Genomic DNA, 20,800 nt, shown 5'->3' with positions numbered 1-20,800 from the left:
GCTCGAGGGGTGAAGCCATGGAAGGTGGAGCCATAGGAGGCTCAAGGGATGAAGCCGTGGATGGCGGAGCCATAGGAGGCTCGGGGAATGAAGCCGTGGAAGGCGGAGCCATAAGAGGCTCGAGGGACGAAGCCGTGGAAGGCGGAGCCGTGGCAGGCTCGACGCTAAGAATCCAGGATGACTGGGAGGTGACCTCAGTGGTCGTGTACATGGGCAGGGACTCGGAAACGACCTCCATGGTCGTGTACATGGGCAGGGACTCGGAAACGACCTCCGTGGTCGTGAACATGGGCAGGGACTCGGAAATGACCTCAGTGGTCGTGAACATGGGCAGGGACTCAAGAGCTACTTCTGTGGTCATGAGCATGGACAGAGACTTGGGAAAGACTTCTGTGGTCGTGGGCATGGGCAGGCACTTGGAAACGACCTCCGTGGTCGTGTTCATGGGCAGGGATTCGGAAACGACCTCCGTGGTCATGTACATGGGCAGGGACTCGGAAACAACCTCCGTGGTCATGTACATGGGCAGGGACTCGGAAACGACCTCAGTGGTCGTGAACATGGGCAGGGACTCGAGAGCTACTTCTGTGGTCATAAGCATGGACAGAGACTTGGGAAAGACCTCTGTGGTCACGGGCATGGGCAGGGACTCGGAAACGGCCTCCGTGGTCATGTACATGGGCAGGGACTCGGAAACTTCCTCCGTGGTCATGTACATGGGCAGGGACTCGGAAACGGAAGCCTTTCTTCTTCTTCTTTCCTCCTCCTCCTCTTCCTCCTCCTCTTCCTCCGGACGGCCAACGTAGGCAATGCTGGCTCTGGGACGGTCGAGACTGATAACGCTGGCTCTGGGACTGTCGAGACTTCTGGCTCATTGGCCGTGGCAGGCATGGCCATTGGCTCATTGCCTGTGGCAGGCGTGGCCATTGGCTCGTTGCCCGTGGCAGGCGTGGCCGTTGGCTCGTTGCCCGTGGCAGGTGGGGGCATTGGCTCGTTGCCCGTGGCAGGCGGGGGCGTTGGCTGAGGCAGGCGTGGGTGCTGATAATTTGTGAGGAAGGGTTCTTGTGGCCCAACACACCGATATCAATGGCGGATCATTCAACTTGGAGACAGGGGTCGTGAGAGGCTTGGCTTGACTTCAGGTGGGAATAAGCAAAACCAGTGTGTCTGGCAACGATGCTGAAATGATGTGAGTATTCGTTGATGGGTAAGTTTGCTCGGCTTAACTAAATAAAGTACGCCGCTAGATCCATTTTAGTTCAGTCAGTTGTTCTGTAACATAGGAAGGAGGTCACAGGAGGCTGGATCTAGGTGCGTAAAACTTTACTAATAAATAAATAAACAAATTACAAAATAAAGGGGTAAACACAGGAACAAAGAAAACAACCATGAGGGGAAAACACAGGAACAAAGAATCAACGATTGGAACTGGTCAGTCAACAGGAGGTCAAAACACATATACATCTACAACAACTGACAAACCACAAGCAAACAACTGGGCATATATATACACAAAGACTAATGACTAAATGAAACACAGGTGAAAACAATAGGGAACAGCTGGAAGTGATCAGGGCAGGGGATTATGGGAAGTGTAGTCCAGGGGGAACAGATGACAGGGCAAAACACAGGGCAGACAACAGAGAATCATGACAGGAACGAGGAACACCTGGGGAAAACAATCAGGGGAAAACCAATCATGAAAGGAAACTACCAAGGACTATAAAACTAACAGGAAACAGGAACAGGAAACTAAACAAGAATTTCAAAATAAAAGTCTAAGCACAAAAACAGGGAATGCGTGACAGTGCATGAGTCAATGCATGGAAGCTGCCCAATGTCCACTGTAAAATTATCCAGGTTCTGCACGTTCTTTGGTTTTCCAGCATTTTCAGCACATTTGAGTTCTTCACAACAGTGGATATATGATCTTGAGATTCAGCTTGTGACAAATGATGGACTCAAACACTATTACAAAAGGTGCAAACATTCAAAGAAGGCAACACACTATATTAAGATCCAAGGGGATTTAAACTTTTAAACAGAATGATTTGTGTAGATCAGAATATTACATGATAGCTCAGTTCCCAGATAGCACACGTACATCTCCGAGATGTCTGTTTTAGATCTTTTCATCTGGAAAGCATCACAATCTAATTAACATCTGATAAACATCTTAAAAAGATCAGAGTTACAAACATTCTAAATCATAAACGTCTCAAAGACATCAGCTGAATGTCTTATAGGCATCCGAGAGGAAGCATTTTAGACGTACTGCAGATGAGTAACAACGTAAAAAACATGTTTTCCAGATGTAAACACACACATCAAATAGACGTCTGGGTGATGTATGTGTGCTATCAGGGTAACAAAAGAAAGCGTGTCCATTTCCAGACAACCTCCTACTATTGTCCTGTGCAAGATGTCTAGTTCCAGTGTGATCATGTTTATAAATAATTTATTACTATACCAAATGTAGCTATTAGAGTTAGTTTTGTGTCCAGATCTTAAAGATGCAGCTCTTAACACAGTTATGCAGATAAAATACTGACCGTTAATGAAGGCTGTGGTGATGGGGGCGTGGTCGTGTGTGTGTCTGCGGGAGAAAGGGAGTGGTGTGGCTCGTCAAGCTGTTTGACATCATTTCTAACAGCTGTTTCTCATTACAGTGATAGCGGAGAGACGCTTTAAAACAGCCAAATGCCAGAGGAAGGGAGAGAGAGAACGACACGAGAGTGCAGCGAGTGCCGTGCCTTATTGTGTGTTTTATTGTTTTACTGTGAAGCTGAAGTTTTGGAGAAGTTTTGGTTAACTGAGAGTTTTGTGACATTGAACTGACTGAAATAAGAAAAGCCCTGAGAAGGCTGCACTCAAAGAGAATGAAAGAGAAAATAAAAGCTACCTGAAGCATGTCACTGTTCCCTGTCAGCTCCTTCTCCATATACGAACCCGTAGAACCTTTACACTGGTGCCGAAACCTGGGAACCGAGGAGACAAGTTGTCATGGAGTCCTCACCAATGGGCGAGGTGATCAAGATCCTCGCCGGCATCCAGCAGACCCAACATCTGGCCTTCATCGAGCTGCGGCTGGAGCAGGAGCAGTGTTTTCAACTCCTGCTCCAGGCCCAAGCAGAGGCATTCCGGAGCCTGGTCAGACACGAGGGGGTTGCTGCTGCAGCCCCGGAGCCCACCCTGGCTGTCCAACCTTTCACCCATGTAAAAATGGGGCTGGCTGATGATCCTGAAGCATACCTCGACCTCTTCGAGAAGACAACCAAGGTGTGGAAATGGCCGCCTGACAAGTGGGCAGCCCGTCTGTTGCCACCACTCTCCAAGGAAGCACAGCTTGTGGCCCAACAGCTCCCTGCAGCCAACCTCCTCGTTTACGTGGACTTTAAGAAAGCCATTCTGCAACGGGTTGGCCAGACTCCCGAACAGAGCCGACAGCACTTCTGTGCCCTGAAGCTGGGCAAACACGGTGCCCGTTCGCCTTCACACAGCAGCTCCAGGATGCCTGCCGGAAATGGTTGCTGGAGGGGGAGCCCGCAGCACCCAGGACATCGTGGACAAGGTGGTGCTGGAGCATTTTGTCATCCAGTTGCCCCGTGGGATGGCCGAGTGTATTCAGTGCCACAGTCCAGCATCACTGGAGGAAGCGATCCAGCTGGCCGAGGACTACATGGTGGTGTTTCCGGGAAGCAGTGATCCAGAGTCTCTCTCTCTGTCTTCTTCTCTCTCTTTCTCTCTCTCTCTCTCCTATCCCCAAACCCCGCTTCTGCCCCTCCTCTTTCCATCCCATTCCTGCCCCCAGGATGCTGGGCGGTCCAATGTCCAGGCTTCCTCCCCGCTTAGGGAGGTCTTCTTCCCCCCGCCTGTCTCCCCTGCTAACTCTGCCTCTCTCCGCTATCCCTCCCAGATTGGCGAGTCCGTTCCCACAGGTGTAGGAGCCATTATTCTCCGCTTCTACCTGCTGGGGCGGGCCTTCACCCTCTGTTCAGATCACGCACCACTCCAGTGGCTCAACTGCATGAAGGATACCAATGCGTGGATCACACGTTGGTACCTGGCACTTTAGCCACAAGGTGATCCACAGACCGGGGGCGCAGATGGCTGTGGCTGACTTTCTCTCCAGAAATGGGTGGGGAGAGTTGGCAGGTCAGATGTTGCCCTGGCCTGAGTCGGGCGGTGGGGGTATGTGGTGATGTGGGTGTGGTCGTGCGTCTGTCTGTCATGTGGCTCGTCAAGCTGGTTGACATAATTTCTAACAGCTGTTTCTCATTACAGTGATAGCGGAGAGACGCTTTAAAACAGCCGAACAACAGAGGAAGGGAGAGAGAGAACGACATGAGAGTGCAGAAGATGGCGTGCCTTATTGTGTATTTTATTGTTTTACTGTGAAGCTGAAGTTTTTGAGAAGTTTTGGTTAACTGAGAGTTTTGTGACACTGAACTGACTGAAATAAGAAAAGCCCTGAGAAGGCTGCACTCAAAGAGACTGAAAGAGAAAATAAAAGCTACCTGAAGTGTGTCACTGCTCCCCGTCCCCTCCTTCTCCATACCCGAACCCGTAGAACCTTTACAAAGGCTTACAAAGTGGATTATTTGTAAGTGTTTGTTCAAGATAACGTAAAATTAAAGTCCTAATTTGAGAGTTCAACTGGAGATGCAGATTATCAGTTTTATTGGCAAAAATCTTGCAAATCTGACACAATTAAAAACAAGATTATTTATTAGCATTTTGAACACAAAGATCAGTTTGAACACAAAGTGGCAGACATTATTTATAATAATTGTTTTATTAATGTTCTGCAAACCTATTAAATTAAAAGTTCAGCCACTATGCTGAGCAAAAAGTCACACAGAGGTTTAAACAAAGACATATAAATAGATGTTTAAGAGCATCAACCACAGATCTTGTGGTGAAGAGAATATGAGAAACTACACATCATGAGTCATATAGAAAGAACTTCTTGTGCTAAAGTTAAGTTTAAAACCACAGAACATACAGGGAAACAGACCCTTCAAAACTGACACACACAGAACAAGAGCAGTTTAAACTGAGAAAGCATCAAAACAGATTGGAAATAAAAACAAAGTCTTCAGATATGAACCAACAGACAGACTACAACAAAAGGATCAAGACTCTAATGTAAAACTGCTTCATATGTGTAGAATAAATTCACAGACCTGATACAAAGAAATCCATCTGACGAGAGTTTTAACATGGATGAAAAGATGAGACAATGAAATACACTGCGAGTTCATGCAGATCAGACAGAAAAATGTATAAGATATGCAATACAAGTGAGGCAATAAATAAATGTCCAGTTAGTTTCATAATAAGACTACTGATGGTCTTTAATTCATTTATGACCAGCAACTTTTGACCTGACCACAGAAATAGTCAATAGATCAAATTCTGAAGCAATACACATGTATAAAACCAACCATACAGCAACATGCTACTGAACACATGAAGTAACCGCATATCAATGCCTGGCAATCAGAGCAAACATCACTGAGGTTTATTAAATGGAAAAATCTACTTCCTCTACTTCTGCCACTGGCAGCCACTAATACTAAATAATTAAACTGCACATTGAATTCAGCGCATGTTCACAGCAAAAAAATAAATAAAATCCTGGCAGCTGTGGTTGCCAGAATAATTATGTAAAAAATACAGTAAAACTGTAAACAACTTTACAGAACAATCTGTATATTTTACAGTGCAGTACTGTCGTTTCTATTATTAAATGATAAACGTACTATATTAACCTTCTGAAACTGTAAAAATCTGCTTTTTGTTAATCGTTAATCACCGTAGTAATTACAGCAGGGCACATGATGGCATGAAGTTCATCAATAGTGGAGCAATGACCAATAATCACTCACACAAACACTAAACACCATCAGGGTAACACATGTGAAATTAAAATAATGCAATAAACATGAACTAAACGACATCAAATATAACACAGAACACCCCAATGTATGTAACTGATATTAAAAATAAGAACAAACAGAACTATTCCCATAAAATATAATGAAATGTAATGGGTCACGTAGGGAATTCTGGGACCGCCCGTTTTTTTACCGTAATTTTAACAAGAATTTACCGTAAAAGGTACATGTACTCTCTTGTTTAACATAATATAAATTTTTACTGTTAATTATACAGGAAAACCATATTTTTTACATCTAAAAATTTTTTTTTTTTTTTTTTTAAATTTTACCATAAAATTACAGTATTAAATATATTAAAACATTTTAAGGTATATTTTACAGTAACTACTCGTTAACCAATTTACATTTTTTTTTACTGTGTTCCCATTTATATATATATATATATATATATATATATATATATATATATATATATATATATAATGTACTGTATATATTATATATAGTTTATGAATAAACAACAGACTTTTTTAAAAGAAGAAACTATTTAGTTATTTAAAAGCACAAGTCATGACATTCAATATTTGTTTTAAGAAGATCTTTTATATGTTCTGTTCTGAATACATGACTATCTATTTTACTTTTGCTCTAACAAATGTAGGGGTACATTACAATAAATCAGCATCAATGAAACAATCTTGTACCTTTTTGTCCAACTTTAAAACTTCGTCAAATATTTATTTTACTTGTGATGAACTCATCAGACAGATGCTGTTACAGCCATTATCATGACAATTAAGTGAGTTAAGAAGACACACATTTTATAAAATAACCAAACAAAATTTATTTTAAGCAACAGTCATTTACTTTTCTAGAGGAATATATAAATCTAAAAAATATATATATTATAAAAATACACATGGTTGTATTATACAAATGTATATGGAGGTAAGGTAATTTAAATAACAGTTAAATGCATTTACATGATTATATTATGTCATCATATTGAAATCCGTAATCTGCACGATTCAAGCGTTGTCTGTGTTCAAAGACAATTCAGGGTATTCCGTAAGAACGAATTTGGTCAAATGAGCTTCAACAGATATGCAGTGCTTGGTGAGTAGGGAACAGTCAACACTGCGTAGGGACCTTGCAAAATATTTTCTTACTAGTGTATCAGTACTTCAGAGTACACATAGTCTTCCTGCTCTTTATCCTCTTGTTGACTGTTTGATACAGTCGGAGTGAACGTCACCTCTCCATACTGAACCTCTTCCTCATTCATCTTCTTCCTCTTTGTCATGTGACAACTGACCACAGCATACTCCACATCTGACTCTACAGACAGGAAGAACGGATGATGAAATATTAGAATAAACTCTGATTATTGACTGCAGATTTATGAACTCAAAATGAACTGACCTGCTGTCGGTTTGAGTTGTTTCTTCTTCTTGTATATATTACACACTGTGATGATCAGCAGAATAAAGATTAAAGTAGTTGAGCCAAAGATAATCAGAGTGACTGGTGAAACTACACAAGAGAGAAACACAACACAGCGCAAAATCTGCTTTGAAAAGTCCATTCAAATAAAATACAACAGTAATTGCATGTACTTTTGTAATTTGCTGTTTTTCAGTTCAACAATCACATATGCCTTGAGGAAACGCTCCAGCACTCTGAATGTCTGAATGAATCCCTGTTGTGTTACCAGCTGTAGTATGATCTGTAAAACTCATACCATGTCCTGACGTCTGTGTGCTACTGGTCACTGTAGAGGTCAGATGTGAGGTCACAGTTGCAGTAGTTGTTCCTGTAATAACACATCACTGTAGAATCAGCTGCATTCTCTCTCTGAACCCATTTACACAAAACACATCAACACAATTTACTGCTGACATCATGTTATCCACTGTAGTAAACTTAAGACAAACAACTTGCATCATTATTGTTTCTGTTGGTGTTTTAATAAATCAGTAGACATTCATAGATTATAATCTCACCAGGACATCGGTTTACACTAGTGGTGTTCTGTCCATGACTGACATGGTTCTTCACAGTGCAGGTGATGTTTCCAGAAGTTTCCTCATCCAGATGAATGGTGTTATTTCCATCCTCCAGTTTTTGTCCATTCAGAGTCCAGTTGAAGATGAGCTGATCCCCCTCAGAGGAGCAGGACACTCGCTTCTCCCCACTGGACGAGCAATTGATTGACACTTTCACTGAGCCAATAGGAGCTGGAGGGAGGGATAAAGTTTCACATACTATATTTTGTTATATAGTGAACACTGTGCAGTATACAGTACACAGTACATTATTTTGAACAATGACTAAATACTTAAACATTCCACAATGACCTACAAAAAAACTTTCACAGACAGGCAACTATTTTATGTGGTCAACAGTGAGATTGTAATTAGTCTGATGATGAGAGAGTTACTGTACCTTCAACAATCACTTGAAGATTGTTTGTGTATGTTTGTTCTCCAACAGAGTTATAAATCTCTAATCTGTATGTCCCTGAATCTGATCTGATCACACTGTTTATAATCAGAGTCCCATTATTAAAGATAAACTCAGATCTGCTTCTAAAGGATTCATATTTAATTCCTTCCCTCAACTTGTCTTTCTTTACTGTAAAAACTGGATCTGCCTCACTGTCCGTCCCCTTTTTAAACTCCAGTACAACATTATGAGTGTCCAGCACCATCTGCAGATAGAGTTTGTGTCCCAGAGCTGTGTAACAGGGATCTGTCTGATTAAACCTGCAGAACATCTCCACACCTGAAGAACACAAACACACAATCATATATGACAACATCTTCTGCATGTTGTCGATAGTATCTGCTATAAAGATGTCAGATTCCCCACCAAACTTTAAAAGTCACTCTGAACTGTCAAATACATTACATAAATTCTCATGGTCCAGTTACTGTAAAAAGCACTGGCCAAAAGTATATGGCCACTCCCTTTTAATTAACTAATTTGCTTAAGCCCCTTAATTCCAGTGAGGACACATCTTAATGTATTCAAATGAGTTGGAGAGGCAGGTACATATTCCCATCCCATATAACGAAAAAAAAAAAAAAAAATTCTGGTCAAAATATATTTGAAACATACTTCAACTGTACGTCACAAGCAACAGAAATAAAAAAATATATTTTGATTAAATATTTGTAATTACATATTAGCAACATATGTTCCTAATATACAGTATTTTTGGCCATTTTGTATATTGTAAAAAAAAAAAAAAAATTGCCATATGGGATCCCTCAACGTACTGTAAGTGCCTAAACTTACTGATGCTCATCAACATCAAGTGGCTTTTAGTGTTTGTGGACTTTTATTATATGATTTTAATTCTATGGACATTTATACGATTTCATCATTTTTAAAGAAACTATTTAAACCAAACCTGAAACCAACCTGCTGCAATCATACTGAATAAAGCTCTCCTCTGTTTATCCTTGACTTAGAAATCCATGAAACGTTTAATCTATTAACTATGTAAAACAAATATCATAGCGCTAATGTTTGTAATACAGAAATTCATCTGTCACATGGCAACATTACATAAGTTTGATCTGAAAGTGGACTCACATGTATCAGTTGGTATCAGCAGCAGCAGCAGTCCAAATATAAACAGCATTTCTCTGACATCCAGTTTCCAGAAGAGTCAAATCCCAACAGAAGAGTGTGAATGCTGCTTCAGATTGAATCTGAGAGATGGGTACTACTGTCATCTGAGCTTAAAAATAAATATCTGTTTGAATATTTCCGTTAGAAAAGAGGAAACACACTATGTATGCAAAGGGAAGGTGTGAACCGTGAAAGAAGCTGAACGTCACGAACTAAACACGTACTCATGTCTATTCTATATTCATGTTCAGATTTAAAAAATGGTGTATCGACTAACCAAACTGAAGCGCCTCCAGACATACATCTCAGAGATATCTGTTTTAGATATTTTTATCTGGAAAACATCTGCTCAACATCTTAAAAAGATCAGGTTTACAAACATTCTACATCTTCAATTTCTCAAATATATCTGTTGAATTTCTTATTGACATCCGAGAGGAAACGTCTAATGGACGTAATGCAGATGAGTAAACAACCTAAGAAATACATCTTCCATATGTAAACACACACATCAAATAGACATGTCCATGTGCTATTAGGGTTCAATTGTTCAGTCAGTCGGTTATTGCAAAATAAACCCTGACACGGAGCGGCCATTGTATGGTAAGAACTTCAACAGCAATGAAGTTTGGAACGATGTTGGGGTAGGGTGGCTAGACATCCCGTTTTTCCAGGGACAGTCCCGTATTTAAGCACTATTTGTAGTGACCCGACTTATTCTGAAAAAATCGTGTTTTGTCCCATATTTCCCCTCTCCTAAAATGTCTCTATCGCATATGTGGCTTTCTTAGTCACGTGAGTATTCTAATCAAAGGTTGCCAAGGACACGGCTTGTAAAACCAATAAAATCACACCATGTTATTTGAAGTGCATGACTGGATTAAACTATCCAATCACAATACCCTATCAATAGATGTCCAGTTACTGAACTGATTGAAAAGTCATGGCCAGCAGCCATATCACCCTGTAGCTCAAGACTGGTTGCCCACTGAAGCTAAGCAGGGCTGAGCCTGGTCAGTACCTGGATGGGAGACCTCCTGGGAAGGTTGCTGCTGGAAGTGGTATTAGGGAGTTGGGAACTAAGGTTGCTGCTGGAAGTGGTATTAGGGAGTTGGGAACTAAGGTTGCTGTTGGAAGTGGTATTAGGGAGTTGGGAACTAAGGTTGCTGCTGGAAGTGGTATTAGGGAGTTGGGAACTAAGGTTGCTCCTGGAAGTGGTATTAGGGAGTTGGGAACTAAGGTTGCTGCTGGAAGTGGTATTAGGGAGGCCAGCAGGGGGTGCCCACCCTGTGGACTGTGTAGGCCCTAATGCCCCAGTATAGTGATGGGGACACTATATTGTTAAAGGGGGGGGAAGGATTGTCCTTTGGATGAGATGTTAAACTGAGGTCCTGACTCTCTGTGGTCATTAAAAATCCCAAGACACCCCTTGAAAAGAGTAGGGGTGTAACCCTGGTGTCCTGGCCAAATTCCCCCCATTAGCCCTTATCAATCATGGCCTCCTAATAATCCCCATCCATTAATTGGCTCTCTACTCTTTGCTGGTGTGTGGTGAGCGTACTGGTGCACTATGGCTGCTGTTGCGTCACCCAGGTGGTGTTTGTGGAGAGTCCCCTGTTCACTGTGTAAAGCACTTTGAGTGTAGTGTCAGAAAAGCACGATATAAATGTAATGTTTGTTCATTCATTCAGTTTGAAAGAGCACAGATGAAATTGTGACTGGAAAAATGGCAAGGAAGTGTGCATGCACATTTAATGAGGATCTTCAAAAAGAGTTTACATTTCTAAAAAAGGAGTCGCAGACAGAGCCGAGTAAAGTGAGGTGTGAGATTTGTGGAGCTCGCTATTCCATCGCCCATGGAGGCCGCACCGACATCGCGCAGCATGTTCATACAAAAAAGCATGTGGATGCTGCTAAAATTAAGTGTGCCACAACAAGTGTTAGCGATTTTTTTGTGAAGCAAATTTCAGAATCTGACAAGGTGCATGCAAGTGAAGGACTTTTTGCTTATCACTCTCTTGTGCACGGCCATAGCTTTGCACATTCGTGACCTGAGAAAAGTCTTGCAGGCCAGGCTGGAGGAATCATTCATACCCTCTGACATTAAAAAGCAGTTGGATGCCCTGGTTGAAGCTGGTGACATGTGAGTGGATGATTTCTTTTGTGCAGTGAGAAACTTTTATTCAGCATTGGTGGATTACCTCCAAAATTGGAGCCATTCATTGGAGAACACAGATAAACTTGAGTGGGCATCCCTGAGTGGAAAGACATTCAGAGCAGCCTCAAACACTTCCACCCAGAATCCCCGCTCTCAGTTTGATTGACGAAACCACCCTCTTTGATGAGTACAAGGTGACAACAGTTACAGATGCGGCTGCACCCTCTACTTTGCATTGATCTGCAACTAGGTAAGGATACGTCAATCTCATTTTTGCTGGGAGAGGGCTGTCCCTTTTCCACAAGCAGGAATCTGGTCACCCTATGGGGTTCACTTCTATTTTAACTTGTACTGAAAGTAACCTTTGATTTATGTGTCATTACACTCTAAAAATGGTTGGGTTAAAAAAAAATAACCCAGCATCTGTTAGATTGTACTGAAACTTACTACAATGACATCATTACAGGCAGTTTATTTAAAACCAGCACTTCTCAGAGAACTGTTACTGTCAGTCCTCAAGTTGACCACACGAAGTCGCCATTCACCAGTCCTAAGAATCTGTCGCCATAGTTTATGCAAATCTACTGCTTAATAATTGGATATAACATAACCTCTGTTCAGTTATTAGTTTAAAAGTCTTATTCCAAATTGTTCTGCCACCCAAGTTATCTAAACACAGCCACCGGCAAACATACAAGTAGCCACATCTTTGCTTCATACCATATGGTTTTCTTCAGCTCATGCAATTGCAGTACATCATTCTTTAACTAGAGAAGTATCGCTTGTTTCCACATTTCCACTATCGGGCCAAATGAGGGCATGCTTGTGCGTGCCAGGGCCAGTAGCATTCCCACTGTCACTTCCAGGGCTTCATTGTGCCTCCTCAGGGTTTTCTCGCCACTGATTACCCTTGCGCCAAACAAGGCCAACTGGTGATTGAGGTGGGGTCAATGTCAAAGGCGGAGTTTTGCCGAGCTTGCCAGGTTGTGTATCCAGTGCACATCGGTACATTACGAATCTGTTAAAACGCACAATGCACAAAGCGGCACTCAAAGAAAGAACTTTCCATGTTTTGAGATCATAGACGATGTGCTGGGTCATCGTCCCGTTGTTAGTGGAGAGACCATTTGGGACACCATGGCAGTTACAGTCGGTGAGTTGCCAATCCTAACTTATCTTGCTAGCTAGCTAATGTTTACATACGATATAAACTCAATATTCTAGATAACTAGATAACATGATACCTCAGCTTGAGCTTCAGTCTTGCTTGTGAAATGGGCAGGGTGTGTGACGTTGGCAATAGGGTGGTGTATTAAGGGCGGGTTTTAAGACAACACTTCGGGGCTATTGGCCCGATGGTGGGAACACGGATCGATTTTGATCTCACGGTTAGAGGTCCGAGGCTATTGGCCCCAGCTGGCCAGTTGATATTAAATTTTTCCTGAACAAGCACTGGGCGGCACCATGATGATACTAATTGCCGCTTAACTGTTTTCTGGCCTTTTTCAGACTTACCAAGCAGGAGGAAAAAAAGAAAAATAAATCAGCATCAATCAGATTTTAAGTCACTTTGGATAAAATTGCAGCTTGGGGAAAAAATGTACAGTAAATGACACATCACAGACAATCCAGTGTAAAATAAATGTATTTATAATTCATCTCTCTCTCTCTCTCTCTCTCTCTCTCACACACACACACACACACACACAGTATATAATGGCATACAAAGTACACAAGTAGTGATAATTAAACAAGTCACAAAAAAGCAATTAAACTTCGAACTCCAATTCCTTGTACAGTATATTTGCACTATAGCGTCACAGCTAAAGTGAAGCATGCAAAATCTTTACACGACCAGGGCGTTAGAACTGGATTAAAGTCACTGTGAAATCAAAATTGACTCTTTTTAATTTCCTGGTCTTTAGTGAATTATTTTTAAGAAAAAATACGATGTCTTTGTAATCTTTCAAAAAGTTTCCTTGACCACTGACGTAACTTGGTCTGACGGACTCTTGGATAATGTTAACCAACGGTCTACATTTTTTCTCGTTTAATATCCCGTTTCACTCAAAAATGCATCACATTATGGAAGTTGTGAACGGCATTTCAAGCTGACTTTAAAAACATGCAATGTGACAGTGACATACAGAGTTTAAAAACTGGATTCATGTGCAATGTACAGAACAAGAGACAGATGATAACATGCAACAGCAGATGTGTCTGATAACCTATGGGTTAATTCTATGAATATTTTCATTCATCCAGGCCATCGTTAAATGTTAATCATTAGCAACTGGACGTGTTCTTGCTGAATATTCTGGGCTGTTGTGTTCTCAGTGGACACAAGTGTGATCTTACACTAGCACCTATTCAACTTTTCTTTCTAGTGTGTCAGTACTTGAGAGTACACACACTCTTCCTTCTTTTTACACTGATGTTGATTGTTTGAGACGGTCGGTGTGAACATCACCTCTCCATACTGAACCTCTTCATTCTTCTCCTTCTTCGTTATCAAGTGAGAACAGACCACATCATACTCCACATGCGCAGCTAGGGGCGACTCTACAGGAAGAACAATAGATAAAAAGATTAGACTAGAAAACACACAGGATGAGAGAAGATGGTCAAGTTAAAGTTGAGAAAATGTTGTAAATGTCTAGTGTTTACAGATACAGAGAGTACATTTTGCCTCAACTGCAAACTGCGGATGCATTGAGAATGTTTTTTTGTTTTGTTTGTTTTTTTGTACTAGCCATGAAACTGTACTATTTAATTTAATTAAATTAAATATAATTATTTTGCATATTTACAGTCAGCACAGGTCATTATAACACCAGCATTACATAAAGTCATTCTGTCAATCAAATATCACCTCTGACAAAGATATCAAGACCCATCATGATTCCTCATATTATTATTGTTGTAAGAAGACACATGACAGATTACAAATAAAAAATGCATTATGCTCGGTTACTGAAACAAAAACTGCCAGAAGCCAGTTTTTACTGATAAGTTTACTTTTACTACCACATTACGAACTTAGAGTAGTTTGACCCTGACTATGATCCTTTGGTCTAGACTGTTCTCATGATGCAAGCATCATTTTTTAACCTAAGCCCTTCTGTTCGTCCTCTTTGTTGAGTTTCTTATCAGTGACTTTTGAATCCACAGGTTCTGTACCACCACCACATTTAAATTAAACATTTTGTGTCAACATCTATAACTCTGAGATTTCTAGTGCTGTGTCTCACACATTGATATACTATTCCCATATTTGTCTGCTTCAAATTGAAGTAGTTAGGTCTACTTCTTATCCCAAAACTGTGTAAATTAATGACAAATTCTTTGTGGCTCCATTAGAAGTGCATTGGAAAGTAGTGTTACAGCCATCTCTGTTTGGGTAGCCACTGTATATTTTTTACATGTACTGTAGATGAAAAGCTTGTGTGGATGTAATATGTCAAATTAATCAACAAAACCTTATTCAGACAATACATGTTTTGTCATTTAACACTCATTAACATGATCGCAAATCAAATAATAAACCAGACATGAAATTATAAAATAGTTTTTGTCCTGTGTAAATCCTTTAAAGGTTTTTACACAGCTATTGTAACCCCAGGAGGGTGGTGGTCATGTACGATGGTGATTTCACCCATGTAGCTAATTTCTAATTGGTTACCGTCTTCAAATCTGGAGTATTTTTGGGATACCGCCTGGAATTTTTCACACTCAACATTAAAATCTCACCATTTACACAAACTGTGGACTAATTGCTAAAAATTGGTCTTATTTTTTTCAGAAACCCCCCAAATAAAATAAAAAAGACTCCAATTATTCATAAATAATATTGTATATGTTTACAATCTTATAATGAACAGATTTTTTTGTTTTGTTGTCTTAAATTTGTAACCATGTTATTCTGGTCCTTTTCACCCCGTCTCCCTCCAAATACTCCACTAAATGGAAGTAAATACTAGAAAAAAATAATTTTTCCTCTATCACCTTCCCTCACAAAATGCCAATCTGAAATGTAGGTGACGCTCTAACACATTTTATCCCTCACAGATGTGCTCGTCCATAGACATTCAGTCTAATGTTCAGTTCAAGCACCACCCTCATTATTTCATTGAATATCTCGGCCTCTGAGTGGACTACAAGCTCAATCTAGGTGTCATTAGAAAACACACATTAGAAAACATTTTATCACCAATTGTCAATAAAATATATTTAGCATGCTTTTCCTGCTGGACTACATATTTTGTTCTGGACATCCAAGATATAACGTTGAATTAAAGCTCACAGACAAGTAATCAATGGCTAATTTTTTAGAGAACTGTCTAATGTAAAAACAGATATAAAGTTTTTAGCTATGTGGGGCTTACAGCAGCAGTGATCAGTGCATAAAAGATACGTTTATATATCTTACAGATATCATATTTTACTTTGTGATTATTTTGAAAATCTTTTAAACTGTGGTATTAGGGCAACAAAATAAACTGTACAGTTACATTCCTGAGAGTGAGAGCTTTCATTTGATATACAGTATGATTTGTCTATTGAAGTGCTATTTTAAAGACTTTTATATTAATTTACATTTTTTCTATCACATGACCTCTAGGTGGCGCTGATTCGCGACGTGAATATTTTCAGGCCTTATTTTGTTATTTTATGTAACATAAATGAAGAAGTGATGGTTATCTATGAAGAGTTCAGATTTTAAGCTTTCAAATGATACCTCATATGCCTGACTTATGTATGTATACGGAAACTTTAACGTTTTAAGCGTACACATTTTTCTCAACATAGCACCCCATTTTGGACACGATGGCGGGTCAGCAGAGATGAAGGTAACTCACTCGATCTCCCCTACACTTATATTATTGACATACAAACATGCATTCTCGAAACAAGTCTTAATATTTTGTACAATGTTTGTTTTAGGCATATTCAGATCTTTTCCTGGAAAACAAAACAATGAAGAACGGTATTGTTTTCAGTGTACATTAATGTGTATTAATTTAGTAGCCTCTTTTATCCACTAACTTACAATGAGTAAAACACAAGTGATTCATTCCAGTATAAAGGAACAGACAATATTAGTAGTAGTGCTGCAATACTGAATGTGAAGTCTAAACCAGAATAGTACATAGATAGATTTATGAACTCAACAGGAACTGACCTGCTGTCGGCTTGAGCTGTTTCTTTTTCTTGTAAAAGTGATATGCTATGATGACCAGAAGAATCAGGATAACAGCAAGAGAACCCAACACAATCAGATTTATTTCAGCTGTTGAAACTATAGAACAAAAAAACTGCCATTAAAAGTTCAATCATAACAACTAGAGTACAACAGCAATGTGAATAGTAACCACCGCAACTAAATTACACAATGATTTTAGTCAATAAAGAATTGGTATGATTAGAGAGTTACTGTACCTTCAACAATCACTTGAAGATTTACTCCATGTGTTTGTGCTCCAACAGAGTTATAAATCTGTAATCTGTATGTCCCTGAATCTGATCTGATCACACTGTTTATAATCAGAGTCCCATTATTAAAGATAAACTCAGATCTGCTTCTAAAGGATTCATATTTAATTCCTTCCCTCAACTTGTCTTTCTTTACTGTAAAAACTGGATCTGCCGCACTGTCCGTCCCCTTTTTAAACTCCAGTACAACATTATGAGTGTCCAGCACCATCTGCAGATAGAGTTTGTGTCCCAGAGCTGTGTAACAGGGATCTGTCTGATTAAACCTGCAGAACATCTCCACACCTGAAGAACACAAACACATACACGCTACATGTCAAAGACCAAGTCTGAAGGCTTTTCAATGCTGCCAGAGAGTCAAAGTATCTCCCTCTCTAAATCCAGGGTTTTCAGGGCATCCGTGGAGAAGATATACAATATAAACATGCAGATCTTAAATTCTAATGACATTTCTAACAATGAAAGGAATATTCCAGGTTCAATACAAGTTTAAGCTCAATCGACAGCATTTGTAAATACTAAGTACCTCAACAAATTCATTTCGACTCATCCCTCTTTTTCTCGAGGTTACAGTGAGGCACTTACAATGGAAGTGAATGGGGCCAATTTTTGGAGGGTTTAAAGGCAGATATGTAAAGCTTATAATATTATAAAAGCACTTATATTAATTCTTCTGTTATAACTTGTGTATTATTTGAGCTTTAAAATTGTTTGAAGGGTTAGTTCACCCAAAAAATGAAAATTCTCCCATCATTTACTCACCCTCATGCCATCCCAGATGTGTATGACTATATTTCCTCTGTTGAACACAAACGAAGATTTTTAGAAGAATATCTCATTCTCTGTAGGTCCTTACAATGCAAGTGAATGGTGATCAGGCCTTTGAATCTCCAAAAATCAGACAAAGTCAGCATAAACATAATCCATTAGACTCCAATGGTTTAACTGCAGTCTCTAGGCACGATCATGATTTCAAGCTCGATTACACTTCCTAGTGCGCAGAGTGCTAGATGGCGCTATAGGAAGTGTAATTAAGCTTGAAATCATGATCGTGCCTAGAGACTGCAAAAAGGAGTTTGGTCTGTTCTCACCCAAAACCAACTGGGTCGCTTCAGAAGACATTGATTAAACCATTGGAGTCTGATGGATTATTTTATGCTGATTTTGTCGGATTTTAGACAAGTGGGTGAAACACCACCTTACTCCGTAAAGCTACTAAAACAGTAAACAATAACATTTTCAGGGGCCCTTTCCCAGCTGGCTACTACATGGAGCGCAACAGTCTGTTTCCGGAAGTAAAAATCGCATGCATTTATCCCATAGACAAATTGATTTTCAACAATAACTTCTAAAACCTTTATAAATCGTATACAACTACATTACCCATGGTACAGCAGAGAAAGATCCACCAATCAGAGAACCGCAGCCAACGAAACTCGCGAAACGTGCCTTGGAGCGACCGCACGCTCCCATGACGCACTGTGAATGACGTAATCGAGTCAGTCTCGTCACTCTTAAACTACTTATATATTTGTACATATCGTGATATTTTGCAAGAAACATATCAACAACCTAAAATCAATAGTTTTATATATTCTCATCATTTTTTATTCAATTACATAATTTGCAATGCTTCATGGGATAGTGGTTTGTGCCCTCATGAAAGACGGTATGTCTTTGTCTTTATGTAAAATTTTCAAATACTTTTTTGCCTCATAACAAAGTTTGTGATGTTGTGATTCACCTCGGAGCTGGTTGGTTTGGTTCATGGCTTACAACTCTTTTATGAAGAAATGAATGGGGAAAGTACTTCCGGAACCTAGGCGGCTGAAAAAGTGGGCAGTCATTGTTGTGCTGTATTGCAGCAATTCTGTTGGATGTACTGCTTAGCATTAACCTTAGCTGGTAGATAGTTATATTGTGTAGCTTCATTCCAATGCCAGAAGATCAATCTTTGTCATTGGAAACAGCCATGGTGGAACTTGGGGCAAATCTACACATGTCGATAATTCCTATATTATGTACGCATACACTGACTGTCTATCCCAGTTCTAACAAACCATGACCAATTGCGGATGCCACACCTTTAAAGGATTTTGAACTTGAAATGCAGCCAAGTTCTGAAAGCCCGACTGCATATGCTTGTCCCATGTCTATTTTCTTCAATAGTGACTCATGGGCGGATGAAAATGCAGTAATTTTCTAGGGCTGATTTCATAACCCTGTTAACAAAACCATCATCGATTGGCTAGGTCTTAGCCGGTCTGTTGGCTTGTTTTAGAAGGGTGTTTCAATGGGTCAGACTACGAAATAAACTAGACCATCTTGGCACAGTGGGAGACCACTTAAACCAGCTCACGGTTGTTGTATTTTCAACAGGGAGATGCGTAATGTTACAATCTGCACCCTACTCACACCCTGCAAAACATCTCATTACATTCAAAGCTTTTTTGCATTTGGTCAACAGTTTGTCTATTTTTAGTGCAGCCAGACAGCCAAACATTTTACTTCAGGTATCTTCTCAAGTGGACGATTGTAGTGTGAAATTTACTAAAAAAATGTCCCTTCTTGAGAAGAACGCTACTTGGGTATTTCCTGTTGTCTGTTATTGTGCTTTGCCATTTTATGTGACGGACCCTTCCTGTATGTGCATGCAGTTCTGTCATGTATTACACAATTCACAGAATTAAGTTTTACATATCACACTTTATCTGATGATTATGAAACATCAGATCTCCTGTTCAAGATTCACAGTTGCTCAACTCTCCTTTCCACATTTTACTGAAGTACACCACTGATAAACAGTACATAGATAAGACCAGAAAACACTTTTACTAGCTCACTTGCAACTACAACAGAAATCATCATAAGTTTGATCTGAAAGTGGACTCACATGTATCAGTTGGTATCAGCAGCAGCAGCAGTCCAAAGATGAACAGCATTTCTCTGACGTCCAGTTTCCAGAAGAGTCAAATCCCAGCAGAAGAGTGTGAATGCTGCTTCAGATTGTGAAATGAGTGTGTGGAGTTCAGTCAGTCTGTGTTCTGAGTCTCATGTAGCGTCTTCACTCTGATAAACTGGACTCACACATCAGCAAATATCTCACAGTTTCACTCTGCAAAGAGGAAGTTTCCTCATTTCGGGAAAGACAATGGGACTTAACAGTTTCCTCTGCATTATTCTAGAAAGTAAAGAAGAAGTAACAAATGTTTGTTTTCAATGTTCATAAAATATTCTTAGTCAAAGTCTGTATCTGTACTAAAACTGTATATCTTCTTTGTTGATTTATTAAATCATTAATAAATAAATGATTTGTAGATGTATTTTGTTCATTGTAAAAGCCAAATGTATTACAGTACATAAGCAGAAGCGAAGAACAGTGTCACTAACCACATTCATCTAAAAAGTGCTTGTGCTAATAGACATGTAAAACCACAAAACCCTAAACGAGATGCAAGAGAACAAGTCTTACGAAGAAACTTCAGGGGCCTGATGTAGGATATTAAAATGCTGCGTATGTATGCACAAAATTGGCATTGTAAAGTGTTAACCATTTTACAATTTACGTATAGTAACCTAAATTGTGCATTGCTATAAAAACCTTTGA

At 39.9% G+C, this 20,800-nt stretch overlaps 1 protein-coding gene across 10 annotated transcripts in view; it reads right to left on the bottom strand.

Annotated features, from left to right (window-relative positions):
- LOC127412760 (hepatocyte cell adhesion molecule-like) overlaps positions 1-20,325 on the bottom strand; it is a 57,804-nt gene extending 37,479 nt beyond the window's left edge. For 2 of the 10 annotated variants that reach the window (XM_051649386.1, XM_051649387.1), the window contains exons 1-4: positions 20,087-20,325; positions 18,577-18,672; positions 17,956-17,992; positions 8,349-8,687 (exon numbers count right to left, since the gene is read on the bottom strand). In XM_051649386.1, coding sequence (XP_051505346.1) covers positions 8,349-8,687; positions 17,956-17,992; positions 18,577-18,666 — 466 coding nt within the window. In that variant the 5' untranslated portion in view covers positions 18,667-18,672; positions 20,087-20,325. Of the gene's footprint in view, positions 1-6,376; positions 7,242-7,325; positions 7,437-7,560; positions 7,717-7,906; positions 8,141-8,348; positions 8,688-17,139; positions 17,479-17,955; positions 17,993-18,576; positions 18,673-20,086 lie in introns of those variants that run through there. The other 8 variants (XM_051649381.1, XM_051649379.1, XM_051649383.1 and 5 more) reach the window with 8 other exon arrangements.
- Between the last annotated feature and the right edge of the window lie 475 nt (positions 20,326-20,800).

Source organism: Myxocyprinus asiaticus, chromosome 22 (assembly GCF_019703515.2).
Source record: "Myxocyprinus asiaticus isolate MX2 ecotype Aquarium Trade chromosome 22, UBuf_Myxa_2, whole genome shotgun sequence".
In the NCBI taxonomy this organism is placed as follows: domain Eukaryota; kingdom Metazoa; phylum Chordata; class Actinopteri; order Cypriniformes; family Catostomidae; genus Myxocyprinus; species Myxocyprinus asiaticus.
This window is presented reverse-complemented; position numbering and strand designations above follow the sequence as displayed.